Source organism: Eublepharis macularius, chromosome 2 (genome assembly GCF_028583425.1).
Source record: "Eublepharis macularius isolate TG4126 chromosome 2, MPM_Emac_v1.0, whole genome shotgun sequence".
In the NCBI taxonomy this organism is placed as follows: domain Eukaryota; kingdom Metazoa; phylum Chordata; class Lepidosauria; order Squamata; family Eublepharidae; genus Eublepharis; species Eublepharis macularius.
In genome coordinates, this window is record NC_072791.1 from 11,339,364 (window position 1) to 11,353,483 (window position 14,120).

The window sequence follows — 14,120 nt, forward strand, 5'->3', positions numbered from 1 at the left end:
TTGGTGATCTAGTGGCACTGAGAGCCAAGCTACAAGTGATGCCTTACACAGGTTGGACACTTGTCAGCTTACCTCAAGTTTTGATGGGAAATGTAGGCGTCCTGGTTTTACAGCTTGACTCTCCATTACAGCTGCAAGACCAAGATGCCTACATTTCCCATCAAGAGGGAAGCTGACAAGTGTCCAACCTGCATCAGGCATCACTTGTAGCTTGGCTCTGAGTCACTGTTCTGAAGTATCTTGCTGCAGGGCTTAACCTACAGGGAAAGAATGGTAGGTATGAATCGTTGCCAGGGGAGCCCTCTTAACTCTATCCAGTTATTAAATACGGTTTCACACTTCTGTCATGTATTACTGTTATTGCCCCCAACCCAGTTTTGGTGTTGAGTGTTTATATGTTTTTGCTTTCAGGAGGGTAGCCATTTTGGTCTGTAGTGGAAATCAAGATTCGAGTCCAGTAGCACCTGAAAGACCAACAAGATTTCCAGGGTTTCAGCTTATGTGAGTCAAGGCTGGTATCTGATGCAGGGAGCTTTAACTCTCGAAAGCTTACGCCGTGGAAATATTTGGGTCTTTACGGTGCTACTTGACTCAAATCTTGCTCTATGTTTGTATCTAATGATTTGATAGATGATTTTAAATGCTGTTTTAATATTTGGTGTAGTTTGGTGTAGTGGTTAAGAGCACGGGACTCTAATCTGGAGAGCTGGGTTTGATTGCCCACTCCTCTGCTTGAAGCCAGCTGGGTGACCTTGGGTCAGTCACAGCTCTCTGGACACCTCACAGAGTGTTTGTTGTGGGGATAATAATAACATATTTTGTAAACTGCTCTGAGTGGGCATTAGGTTGTCCTGAAGGGTGGTATATAAATCGAATGCTGTTTTTGTTGTTATTCCAACATTTTAACGTTTTCATGTTCACCGCCTTGTGGTGGGGGATCCTATTCGGGTGGAAAGGCAGCATAAAAATGTTTTAAATCAATAATCAATCAATCACTGGAGTGCAGCAGACCGAGATTTGAATCTCCACTCACCCTCAATGTTCCGTGGGTGAAGCTGACCATATGGTTCTTTCTGGTTTGTCTCCTCCGGTGAATTGTTTATAAAATGAGAGAAATCTCATGTGAGGCTTGACCGGAATGCAGAAGAGTGAAGGCCAGGAATTTGAAGAAAATGAAGTCAAATTTTGCAATAGTTAAGAAGGGACATTAAGGAGCCACTCGTGGTCACCTGGAGGGCCAGGGGAGCTGGCCATCTGGACCCTTTTTGTGCAGCAGAGACAGTGCGTAACATATGGACACCCTCCCCATTGAGAGACAGACAATGCATGGAAATGCCCGCAAAGTGGCTTTCCATTCAGAAGGCATCAATCTAAACTCAGCCCTGCTCCGTGGCCCTGGCAAAGGATTTAGCACTGTTGTGATTTTGCATCTGCAGTTTCTCCTTTTCTTTAATCTGTTGCAAGGGAATGCCTTTGTCGCAATCTAGGGGGGTGTGACGACTTATCCCCCTTTTGTTACCCCGCATCAAGGTCACGGACCCAACCTTCCATGACAGGAACAGGGCCCGCCTGGCTCTGTGGGAATCCCTCCTTGCAGCTGGTCTTTTTTATTTAATGGGGGCAATTTCTGGCGCTTTTATTAATGGATTACCCCGTGGAAAAAGAAATCCCGTGAACCCGATATCAAAGGAGAATACGTTAGTTCAAATTTCAGAGTGAAGCAGATGGCTCGGGAAATATTTTCCCTTTTGATAATTTGCAGAAGTGCGTGTGTCGCCGCTTCCTTCTATCTAATTGCCGTTTTGAAGATGAGAATTTCTGATAAGGATTTGAACAGAAGAAGCCATGTTGTACTGAATCAGACCATTCGTCCGTCAAGGTCAGTATTGTCTACTCAAACTGGCAACAGCCTTCAAGGGTATCCGCTTAGAGGTCTTTCATACAGCTACAACCTGATCTTTTTAACTGGATATGCTGGGGATTGAACCTGGAACCCTTCGCATGCCAAACAGATGCTATACCACTGAGCCACGGCCTTTGTCTAAAAGAGGAAGACACATACTAAAGGCAATGGTGGCCATACACCACGACTTTAAACTTCCATTCAAAAGAGAGGATGGAGTTGGAACCAAGGGCTTGTTACATCAGTTTGGATAAATTTAAGATAAATATGGAAATTTGCGTGTTGTGCAGGATATCTGTGGCAGCTTTTCAGGTTGACTGAGAGCCAAGCTACAAGTGACACCTGACATAGGTTGGACACTTGTCAGCTTCCCTCAGGTTTTGATGGGAAATGTAGGCATCCTGGTCTTACAGCTTGGCTCTCCATTTAATTGAAGTTTACAGAAACCCCCCCCCCCACACACACCCAGCGGAGGGGAAGGGGGGCACCTGGCGAGGGCCTGACACCTGCACTCCCTTCCCAACTGCATGTTCTCCCTCCCATAGACTGCCGCTCTGTACACTTCAATTAAATGGAGAGCCAAGCTGCAAGACCAGGACGCCTAGATTTCCCATCAAAACTTGAGGGAAGCTGACAAGTGTCCAACCTGTGTCAGGCGTCACTTGTAGCTTGGCTCTGAGTATCCTTGGGTAGCATGTTAAACATCGAATGAGCCTTCTTTTGCTTGTCAGAAGCGGAGTTCATTTCACATGGGATCAGGAATTTTAACCAAAAATAAACAAAATCAATCCATTGCGAAGAGGAACATTTCGGAGCGACTGTGCAAAACACACTGGCAAATTTGAAGTTAGCAGGTTGTATTCAAAGTTGTCCTTCCACTGATGTAACAAGCCCTTGGTTCCAACACTACGGCTTGTGTCCGTCTCATCTTTTTTTCTGGAAGTGCTGGAGCCACCATTGCTTGTAGTATCTTTCCTCTTTTCTGCCTTATTACTCCCCAGTCAAGCCAGTTTTACATGATTTTTGTAGTGCTGAAAAATCTGCCAAGCCTGTTTGATCAGAGACCTAACCGGACAGAAGAAGTCAGTGTCCATCACAGGATAAACCTTCCCTCGGCAGCTTCGCTAACGCACTACCCACTTGTAACCATGATGCCTTCAGTCCGAAAAACAGTGAACCCTTTTTGCAAATGGTGTTCTTAGTGTGCAAACAGGATCTTTTAGACTCAGTAGTGCTCACTCCTGTGTAACGCTGTGAAGATAGAAAAACGGCAGTATCCTTGGCTGTTGCACTTGCTAAGTGGGCAGTCGGTGGCTGTAGTAAATTTTCTCTCTTAATTGGGTTCTGCTGTGCTTAATTGAGAGTATTGTTGCAAATGGTCTCTCTGAGGAGGAAAACAAGGACCCCGTGGGAGGTGAGGAAAGAGGAAATCTTTCTCTTTCGGCAGTCGTTCTGACGGAGCCCTGCAGTTGTGTCTCTTTCACTCCTCCCTTCTTCCGCTCGGGAGACCGTTTTCGCTCCTTTGTTTCCGTCTTGGACTCCGCCACCTGCCTCTTCCCAGCGCTACCTGACCTCAGGCTCGCACGGCTGGGGCTCACGTCCTGTCTTGTCTACATGTCAGCAAAACGCAGGAAGCTGCTGTCAGCCTGCAGCTGGGGCTAAGGCACAGGTGCAGATAAGATATTTTTGCTAACATGTTAGGCAGCTGGTGGCCACTAAAGCTGAGCCAGTTTCTCGGCTTTTGCTTGAAACCTGCAGGTTCGGTAAGGGAGAACCTTTAACCCCACCCTTAAGCGAATTGCACGGAAATCTAAAGTGCTTCTCTGCTTTCAGAGTTCTTGTCAGAGTTCTAACAGAGCTGAGCAAAAAAAGCTCCCAAAGGTTGATGGTTACGGCTCCAGGAAGCTGTGTAGCCCCTGAAGCTGTGTAGTCCCTGAACTCTGTGTAGTCCCTAAATCTGTGTAGTCCCTGAGCCCACAAGGCACAGTGGAAGGGCTTGAGTTGCGGGGGGCTGTGGAAGCTCTGCTGTCCCTGAGCTTGCCTGATCAGCTTCACAGAAGCCTCTCAATAAAGCTAAAGCTTATGTAGACACTTCATAAATCTGTTCCCACCCAGCCCACATGGTTGTTAACAACAGTGCCTTGTCTTCGTTTTGAATGAGCTGACCCAGTCCATTTACAGGCCAGTACTCACAGTTGCCAGCCAGCCACTTGTCGGGCTGGTAAAACAGCATTCTGTCTAGATAAACTATGTAGGGGGCTGAAAAGCCTCTAAAGCCCAGAATTTGCCACGTTCCATCGACACACTTCCAGGTACTGGCCAGCAGGGAGGTGGGCATATTATTTTAACATTTCTAGCGAACTGTCCTAATTCTCTCATTGTTCATGCATGAAAGTATACACAGTGGTAGGAGGAGAGATGCTGATCTCACACTTTGGGAGGCAACATTTATGTACACAGATCCGGAGGAGTTAGCTGTGTTAGTCTGTAGTTGCAAAATAGTAAAAAAATCCAGTCGCATCTTAAGACTAACCAGCTTTATTGAGGCATAAGCTTCCGAGAATCACAGCTCTCTTTGTCATCATCTCAATAAAGTTGGTTAGTCTTAAAGGTGCTACTGGACTTTTGACTATTTTGCAACGTTCATGTAGATAGTTTCAGGTGGGTAGCTGTGCTTGTCTGCCATAGAAGAGCAAGATTCAGTTCCAGTTGCAGTCTGCATTTATGTAGATACGTAGAAAACTTCAGAGTTGTCCTGCCACTCTTTGTATGTTCAGGGCAGCTAATGAGGAAACATGGCATTTTAAAAGCATTAAACCTGCCAGATCAAAAGAACATTAAAATCCCAGGTGCAACAGGTCAAGTCTCTTCAAAGGCTTTCCAAACCAAAGAAAAAAGTTTAAACCATTGCCAGAGAGACTGTAAAACTATGTCAGGTGTGCTTGGGGGGGCGGGGTTCCAGAGTTTTGGAGTAGCAGCTGAGAAGGCCATTTCACAGGTTCCTGCCAATTGATCTCATAAAAGGGCAGGTTCCCTCAGCCAATTAGCCAAGGTGATCTTGAGCTACTTAATATGGATGGGAGCAGTCATTAGGAGATTTGGACTCAAGGACTTCAAATGGTCAAAACCAGCACATTGAATTGGTTCTAGAAATGAAGTAGAAGCTGCTAACATTGATCTAATGCTATTTTTTTAAATATTCATTGTGGAAGCCTCTTGTTAGCACTCTCCGTGCATCTGACGAAGAGAGCTGTGGCTCTCGAAAGCTTATGCTACAGTAAAGTTGGTTAGTCTTAAAGGTGCTACTGGACTCTTTACTATTTTGTTAGCACTCTGCGCATCAGCGTGTTTTGTACCATCTGAAGATTCTGAACCTCCATTGGAGGCGGCCCCATATAGAGCATAATAATAATGACATTCAGTTTATATACCGCCCTTCAGGACTACTTAACGCCCACTCTCAAAGCAGTTTACAAAGTATGCTATTATTATCTCCACAACAAACAAACACCCTGTGAGGTGGGTGGGGCTGAGAGAGCTCCGAGAAGCTCTGACTGACTCAAGGTCAACCAGCTGGCTTCAAGCGGAGGAGTGGGGAATCAAACTCAATTCTCCAGATTAAAGTCCCGCTGCTCTTAACCACTACACCAAACTGGCTCTCATGTTGCCATGGTGTTACCTGGATGTTACCAAGGTTGTATGACAGTGGTGAGGCCAATTTTCTCTAAAAAGGTCCTCAACAGGCAAAACGTCATTAGATGGGAAAAGGTACTCCTAGTCACTTCTGTGGCTTATTTATCAAGGGGGGAGTGAAGAATTCTGGCATAGCCTGACTGCATCTGACGAGGAGAGCTGTGATTCTCGAAAGCTTATGCTACAGTAAAGTTGGTTAGTCTTAAAGGTGCTACTAGACTCTTTTCGATTTTGCTACTACAGACTAACACGGCTAACTCCTCTAAATCTATGACCTTTCAGAACAGGTTTTATTACCTGTCAGCTTTATGGTTCCATCTCTCCCCCCCCCTCCTTGACTAGATTATGCTCCAGTTGAACACATGATGCTGCCTTGTACTGAATTAGACCATTGGCCCACCATGGCAGGGGCTCTCCAGGATCTCAGGTGAGGGTCTTTCACATCACCTGCTTACCTGGTCCTTTTAACTGGAGACGCCGGGGATTGAACCTGGGACCTTCTGCATGCCAAGCAAACGCTCTGCCACTGAGCCATAGTCCTTCCAAGGTTGTTTACTCTCACCTAGGCCTGCATCAGTTCAGCACCTACCCTGCTTTCGTGGAAATAGGTGGCAAGGAGAGAGAGGGAGAGCTGAGCATCGTCTGCATATTGGTGACACCTCACTTCAAATCTCTGAATGACCTCTCCCAGTGGCTTCGTGTAGACGTTAAACAGCACTGGGGACAACATATGGGGCCATGTGGCACCCCATAGGCCAGGGGAACCTTATACTTCAGGAAGGAATGAAGCAGGCACCAAAGAGTACTGTCAAGACTTATTCCCAGCTAGGCAGACTGGAAAGATATTGTGGGAAGTTATAATGACATAGTGCCTGCTGTCCAAAGCAGCCATTTTCTCCAGGGGAGTTGATGTTTGCCTGGAGATCAGTTATAATTCCGGGAGATCTCCAGGCCCCATGTGGAGCCTGGAAACCATAGGGAGGCCTTGGCTCAATGCTAGAGCATGGCAAAGGTTCCAGGTTCATTCCTTGGCATTTCCAGTTCCAAGGACAATAGATAATGAGAAATATCTCTGCCCGAGATCCTGACAGAGCAAAGATGTGACTCAGAAGAAGTTGGGTTCGAAAAGTTCATGTTTAGTTGATGGTATCACTCAAGGGAATCAGGATCCCCCCCCCCCCCCGCAATTTACTGATCAGTACAGATCACCTAAGCAAGGTGTTTTAGTACAGAAAACAGACTGAAAAAGATCAGATAATTGCTATTGTTTAGATATGCTTGGAGTAGAGAAGCTATCACACTGTGTCAGAGCTCTCCCGCTTATCATTATAGGAAAGAAAATTTCATTTCCCCTTCGCTCAGGGGATCGTGAGAGTAAAGATAGCCCTGTGGGAGCTGGCAAAGCCATCAGCATTTAGAAGATGCCTCCACCGGGCCTGATTTGTTGGCTTAAAGACTGGCTGCTGAGAGTTGAAAACAGCTTTAAAATTATTTTAATACCGCTTCCCGTTTTATGACGGATGTCTTTAATTGGCGATGCATTTTTAATGTTTTCTTTTGGAATGAATTGTGTCCTGTTGTTGTAAGCCACTTCGGGGGTCGTTGTCAAGAAGCGGGATAATGGATTTTGAAATGAAAATCAAATCCCACATTAATTTTTAAAAGCTCTTCTTCAAAAATGCGGCCGCTTCCCTAGAATTTGCAAAACGAGTGTGCGTGCTTGCATATATCTCTAAATACACATCTATTCTCCATCTCTACGATTGATGTTACCAGTTTATGTGAGACAAATTGCATATGCAGGGTCGCATAGGAATGTGTGGTATCAGCCATGGCTTGGAATTTGCGGGAAGGGATACATAAGAATTCCCAGTGAGTGCCTAGTGCTAAAACGCCAAGGCAAAGTGAGAAACAATTTAGAAAAATTAACTAGCAGAAGCAGAGCCCGAACAGCAATAGAAAGGTCATAAATCATAAAATCATCATCAATAAATCACCTACTGCCTTTGTTCAGTATATGAAACCATCATTAAGATGAACCGTCTTTAATAAACCAGATTCTGATTTGATGGACTTCTACCCGTGGGTTGCATCGAGACTAAATTTTCCACTTGTGCAGGGCGCTTCTTTCAGTGAGTAGAATGTTCCTCCCTCCCCGACGATAGTCCAGTGATCTCCCCACACTGTTGCTTCCGGGAGAATTGGAAAGCCAAGAGAGGAAACCAGGGGTTCTGCCAGATTTAGTGGAATTATCTCATTCATTCTGTTAGTGGAAAATTTAGTCCGGCTCCAGCCTCTGGTGAGTGGAGCGTCCTGCATTCAGACAATCAAACTAAATGTAGTGGAATTAAACCAGGGTTTCGCACTATGTTTGAACTGAGCCATTGTCTTCTAAAAGAACAAAAACCCCTCCCATTAACAGCATGTTCACTGTGGGGGAAATTCTGTATGAGTTTCCCTGATAATCGGAGCCCCCAAGGAGATTGCATGGTGTGCCGTCTAATTTTAACAAAAGCCCCCTGAGTTTTTTCTTTAAGTAAAGTGAAACTGGGTGGTAATGCAAGCATCCCACCCAAGCCCCCTCTCCCGTTAGCAAAGGATGCTTCTCTCTCTTGAGGAGGGATGTAAATTAACGCTCCAGGGGTCTGTAAAAAAAATGCTGCTGCAGATTGACCTTTAAACAAGCCCTCATGACTCGATCCTGCACTTTTGCCATTTTCAGGGCCCATTAAATGTGTGTCTTCTCTCTCTGCCCTTCGCCTGCACTTTAGGCTTTCCGATCTGCCTCATCTCCCAGGAAATCTTTTCATTTAATTTCCCCGCCTGCCCCAACTCCAAGGGCAACATACCAGATGGATGGAAGAGTTGGAAGGTCAGGCTTGGGTTAATAGCCTATTGCGTTCAGTGACACTGTTGTAGTCAGGAAGGCATCTTTCTCCCCTCCCCACCCATCAACATCTTGTAATCAAAATAAACCAAGTACTTTAGGGGTTTGCAATAAGGTCTTGTCTGTTGTATAAACTGATCCTTTACATCTACAACTATTCCTCCTGGGAAACCTCTTCTTAAGATGAAGTTGCAGGCGGCTGTTTTGATCCATAGCTTGAAAATATCCCCCCTTAACATTCAGCCTGGTATAGAATTCTGGAGAACTCAAAAACTTGAATTGGCTTTGTATGACTTTGCTTGGTGTTAAAGACGCATACGTTGCTTTTGTGAGTTGTTAGGAGAGGTGGGCACGGACCAGAAAACGGACCAAAATTTAACACGGACCGGGCTGGTTCGGCATTCACGAACCGGCAGGACGTGGGACACCCATTTTTCATAGACCCCACAGACTTTTTGCCAGTCCATTGGTCCGTTAAAGCCTGGCGGTGCCGCTAGCAAGCAGTGCCGGGAGCGCTTTGACATTTAAATCCCCCTTGCTCCAGCTGACTGGCAGCCCACCAGTCAGCTGAGCAAGAGGGGGGGTTAGAGTGCTCCCGGCACCACTGGCAAGAGGCGCTGGGAGTGCTTTAACATTTAAATCCCCTCTCTTGCTCCAGCTGACTGGCGAGCCTGCTAGTCAGCTGGAGCAAGGAAGGGTTAAAGCACTCCCTGTGCCGGCCCAGACCAACAAACCACTTGATTTGTGAACCGGTGCTGGACCGTGAAAAGTTCGTGGTCTGTGAAACACCATGGACTCACAGCCCATGGGTTTTTCCCAGTCCATGCCCACTTCTAGTTGTTAGTTTCTCCCTAAAATGGTGGGCCATGTTCAATGCCCTCATGATATTAAGAAGGCATATGATTATGGAATATCATAAGCTCCTCTCCTCATGTGTTTAAAACACAGACGTGCTGCCCAAGCAAGTAGAAACATGTAAGCCAGATCCTAGCCAGGAAACAGAATGTTGTTAGCATATGAGATGACAGGCGAGACCAGGTCAACCCCCTATGCCCCAGAAATGTGCTAAGGATCCTGATACAATAGAGCCTTCCCGGAGTTCCTGAATTAATCACCGCAATACACTCTCTCGATCTTCCCTTAACCACTTTCCTATTCTTAGATGACTCAGGGAGCTGATAGCCTCACCCATCCATACTCTGCAGCTCATCAATCATTATTGATAACTTTAGTTCCGCCCAAGAAGACCTAATCAAACCTTCCTAGTTCACTGTCACACCCTGGAGACGGTTTGCCAGTTCATTGTCCCACTACGGAGACAGTTCACCAGCTCTTTGTCTCACCCCGGAGACAATTTCTCAATCCCTTTTCTCACCCCAGGAACAACCATTAAGTCTTTGTTTTTGGGAAGATGCAATCTTGCCCCTGGGTAGGATCCACAGTATAACTGGACTGCCCTTCTGCCATAGCTGTGTTCATGCTCTCAGATCCAGCATCCACTCTCGAACTTCTGTTCAAGCTTTTCCGCTTTGATGCGCTAGTCATTCAATGCACTCTCTCCCGGACATCTTCTTCTGGATGGTAAATATTGCCCAATCCCTCAAACTGTATTCACCTATCACCTCTGCTTTCTAGTTAGCGCTGAATGTGAGCTGTGTGCTATTGATCTTTGTTATTTTCAATAAAAATCCCCTTTTGAATCGAAACCACTGTCTCATTGAAAGAGTTCTCTAGCCAGGACAATCCTTGTATACACAGGTGGAGATCCCAGAGTTACCTCCTCTCGCTGCCTCTCCTTGCACACTAATTCCCCCAACTCACAAGACCTTCCCATTGGGTAACAGTGGATTTAGGTTATAGCATGTTGGGAATGAAGGTTTGCCAGCTGTGCATTTTTGTAATATGACTTGGTAAAATATCACAAACTAAAATTTTAATATCTTTTGCATTTCTTCATGTACTTCTGTCTAGTATTTTCTTGCTTTCTGACATGTCCACCACATGTGATAAAATGCTGTGTCCATATTCTGGTATTTCCAACACTTTCCGTTATAGTCCTTATTAGTTTTTGCAATATCTTTGGGAGTGATATACCATCTGAAAAACCTGCTTAAATTTCTTGACAAGTATGGATTTTCTCTTTTTTTCTTCAGTGGATGGCATTTGTCATCCAAACCAAGTTTAGACAAGCAGCAGTTTTAGCGTGAACTAATAAATGTGGCCAGAAAAGTAATTTTCTTTGGGGAAAAGAAAATGATAGCATTTAGTTTGCTTTCCAAAACAGAATAATATTTTGCCAGTATGTAAGTTAGTTTCCTGTGCTCAATTGGATCTACTGAGGTCATTTACGTTGGATTGTAAATCAAACCAGCATAACCTGTTGCCCTTTTGTATTTGGGAAGAGGGTTGTGGATCACTGGTAGAGCATCATTTTTGCATGCAGTGTTCCGGATTGCTAAAAGAATCAGGCAGTATGTGATTTGGAAGCCCTAAAGTCCATGTCCTTAAATTTTGCTGAGAGCTTAAATGCTAGGAAACCAGGCTGAGACCTTTTGGAAAGCAAAATTCAAGTCCGGGAGCACCTTAGAGAACAAGATTTCCAGAGTACAAGCTTTTGAGAGTCAAATCTCCCTTTATCAGGTATATAGCAATAATCTGAAAGGGGCAAAAACTTTGCTTTCTGGAAGCAAATAACCCTGTGATCTGCTAGCGGTAACAAAACATCTGGCTTGGAACCTCTGGACATTTTGTGATTGGATGTTGCACATCCTCTACGTGAATTGTTCTTAAAACCTCCTGTGGAGGAAAAAAAACACTGCACGTGGAGAGATTTTCAGTCCCCATTTCTCATTTGTAAAATGAGAAGGTGCAGGCATAACCTCACAGGCAAGAGCCCACTTGACCGAATCCTTCCAAACCAGTTGTTGGCACGTATCCACAAGGGACGCAGTGAATGTCCACTGTCGATAGCTAGAGCAATCAGACTCATGTTCGATCTTTTACGTGTTTGCCCTTGAATTTTTGTCACACGCAATAATCAGAGTTCTAAGCCCAGTCTGAATTTTCCAAGCAAACTCGTGCATGGTTGGGCTTCAGCCTGTATTTCTGGCCCCTTCCATGCCTCTCCCCTTGTTCGAAAATTAACTCTCAAGTAGCTATTGTATGCTCACACTTGGAATATGAAAGCATAACTGTGTTTCTTCTACTGTGAACTCATCACTCCAGCGCCTGGCGGTTTGCCAGTCAAACAAGCCAACGGCTTTTTCTGCTAGTGACCTAAATTTCCTACTGGAATTGTTCAGTGATAGCCAAGGCTTGTGTGAAGCAGCTGATGCGGCCTACCTTCCTCAGGGACTGTGGGAAATGACCGTGAATTCACCAGCTCTTATATGCAACCGATCTGTTCACATTAAATATTTGTGTGCGTGTGTGGCCTCAGTAAATTGTTCCACTCTAGTAATAGGCCGTAATCTAATTATGAAAAGATGCTGTCATCTTAACTTTCCACACATTTATGATTTGAGTCACTAAACATTTGTAGTTTTACATTAACACAATGCTGAAGTTTCATAAATTTTGAAAAATGTTTACGTCCTTCTAAACTTCCACTCTCCATCCCCTCCCCCGCAGAAACATCATTGTGTTGTGATAATAGTTTCACACATACAAATATGCTGATTTGCAGAACTTGGCTTTCTCACAAGGTTTGTGTACATGTGTGTGTTCCTAGTGTATAAGTTGAAGGACAAACTTATATTGAAAAAATATGGATCACTGTGGGTAGATTTTCTTAAGTGAAGTTCATTTGTTGTACATGTGGAGGTTTCCTCATGATGGTTGGCTAGTTCTTAGACAAGAACTCCTTTTTCTATCTCCCCCCCCCCCCGGGGTTGCCAGGACCAGGTTGGGAAATTCCTGGAGATTTGTGGGGTGGAACTTGGAGAGGGTGGGATTTGGGGAAGGGAGGGGGCCCTGTGCGGTATAATTTTATTTTATTTATTTATTTATATTTAATTTATATTCCGCCCTCCCCACATCAGCAGGCTCAGGGCGGATCACAACCAAGGCCGTCGTCACACGGGCATCTCTTCCGTTAAATTTACAGCATATAGCGTCCTACCTGTTATCGGCACAGTAACGTTTCTTTGGGTCACCTAACGGCTCTTCGCGCCATCAGCTGTCCACACCGAAGCACTCTGTTCTGTTCTCTCTAACCGCGCAGAAGCAGCTCCTCCCCCCCTTTTTTTTTATTATTCTGGCGTTTAATTCCGCTATAACGGATTAACAGCATATAAACATTACGACCCTTTTGTTTTTCCAACTTTGAAATTATATAAATAGCCCTTTGCCCGCAGAAAACTCCCTGTCTGGCGTGATCCCCATCGCTGACGACTCTGCCATGGCAATTGAGTCACTTTTACTTCAGCAGAAAGTTTTCATTGTGTTATGTCGTTATGGCATTATAAGGACATAATAAAATAAAAAAAGGGGAGTCGCAGGAAGAAATGGATTCTGGGATTGAAGAGAGGGCATAGGACGTTGCGAGGCGAAATACATCGATGTGAGGCATTCACACTGAGGCGCAAAATATTGCAACTATCAAGCAAAAAACAGCAATGAGGAAATCGCATCAGTGTTGGAATAAGGTGGGTGTTTGCCGGGAAATAGCGCCATTTTAGCGCTAAAAAAAAGCCCGTGTGACGACGGCCCAAGTTTAAACTCCCCTCTGTCTGGAGATCAGGGGGCGGGGCCACCGGCCATGTGACCATTTTCAAGAGGTGCCGGAACGCCGTTCCCCTGCGTCCCCGCTGAAAAAATGCCCTGGGTATCAGTACCCTGCCTATTCCATACGCCGCATCTTTTCTTGGCTTAAGATTTTGCTGCTTGGAACCCTTGATCAGGAAAACGACCAACTTTGTTCTCTCCTGCCAAGAATCTTGCCTTCTGCACACTGAAAGTTGGATGCAACTTCAAAATGCACCCTGTGTTTATAATTACATGGCAGCATTTTCTGTACAAAATGCTTTACAAATGGGGGGAAAAAGGTTTCTTTTCTACATGTTTGGTACCTCTAAAATACATATTTGTTATGGAGTTTTTCCAGTTTGGTGGAGTTTATCAGCAAGTGCCAGAAAATGGGCTGTGTATGTAGGAAATTTCTTTCACCCCAATTGTGAATTGCTTGGAATAATTCAATTTCTACGAAAGGCACAGTAAACAGGGAGGCAGGCAAACCCATTTCTGATATTGTCCTTTTGTTTGTTTTTGCTCTTTTCAGGACCAAGAAGAAAATAAAGGAGCGACAAGCTGGCCAGAGTTCTACATTGATCAGCTTAACTCCATGGCTGCTGTAAGTGGAGTTTGCAAAGACTGCATTTTTGGTTACATAAACAGAAAAACATTTTGAGTCTGAAGGACAGAATTGTGAGATGTAGGGTTGCCGGCTCCAAGTTGGGAAATTCCTGGAGATCTGGGGGGTGAAACCTGGAGAAAGTGGGGTTTGGGGAGGGAAAGGACTTTGGCATGGCATAATTACACAGAGTCCACCCCCCACCCCAAAGTAGCCATTTTCTCCAGGTGAATTGATTTCTGTGGCCTAGAGACCAGTTGTAATTCCGGGAGATCTCCAGCCACTAC

The 14,120-nt window shown here is 45.0% G+C and overlaps 1 protein-coding gene across 2 annotated transcripts in view; it reads left to right on the forward strand.

Annotated features, from left to right (window-relative positions):
- DAAM1 (dishevelled associated activator of morphogenesis 1) overlaps positions 1-14,120 on the forward strand; it is a 210,934-nt gene that overhangs the window by 122,675 nt on the left and 74,139 nt on the right. For both annotated transcript variants that reach the window (XM_054970185.1, XM_054970186.1), the window contains exon 4: positions 13,762-13,833. In XM_054970185.1, coding sequence (XP_054826160.1) covers positions 13,762-13,833 — 72 coding nt within the window. The remainder of the gene's footprint in view (positions 1-13,761; positions 13,834-14,120) is intronic.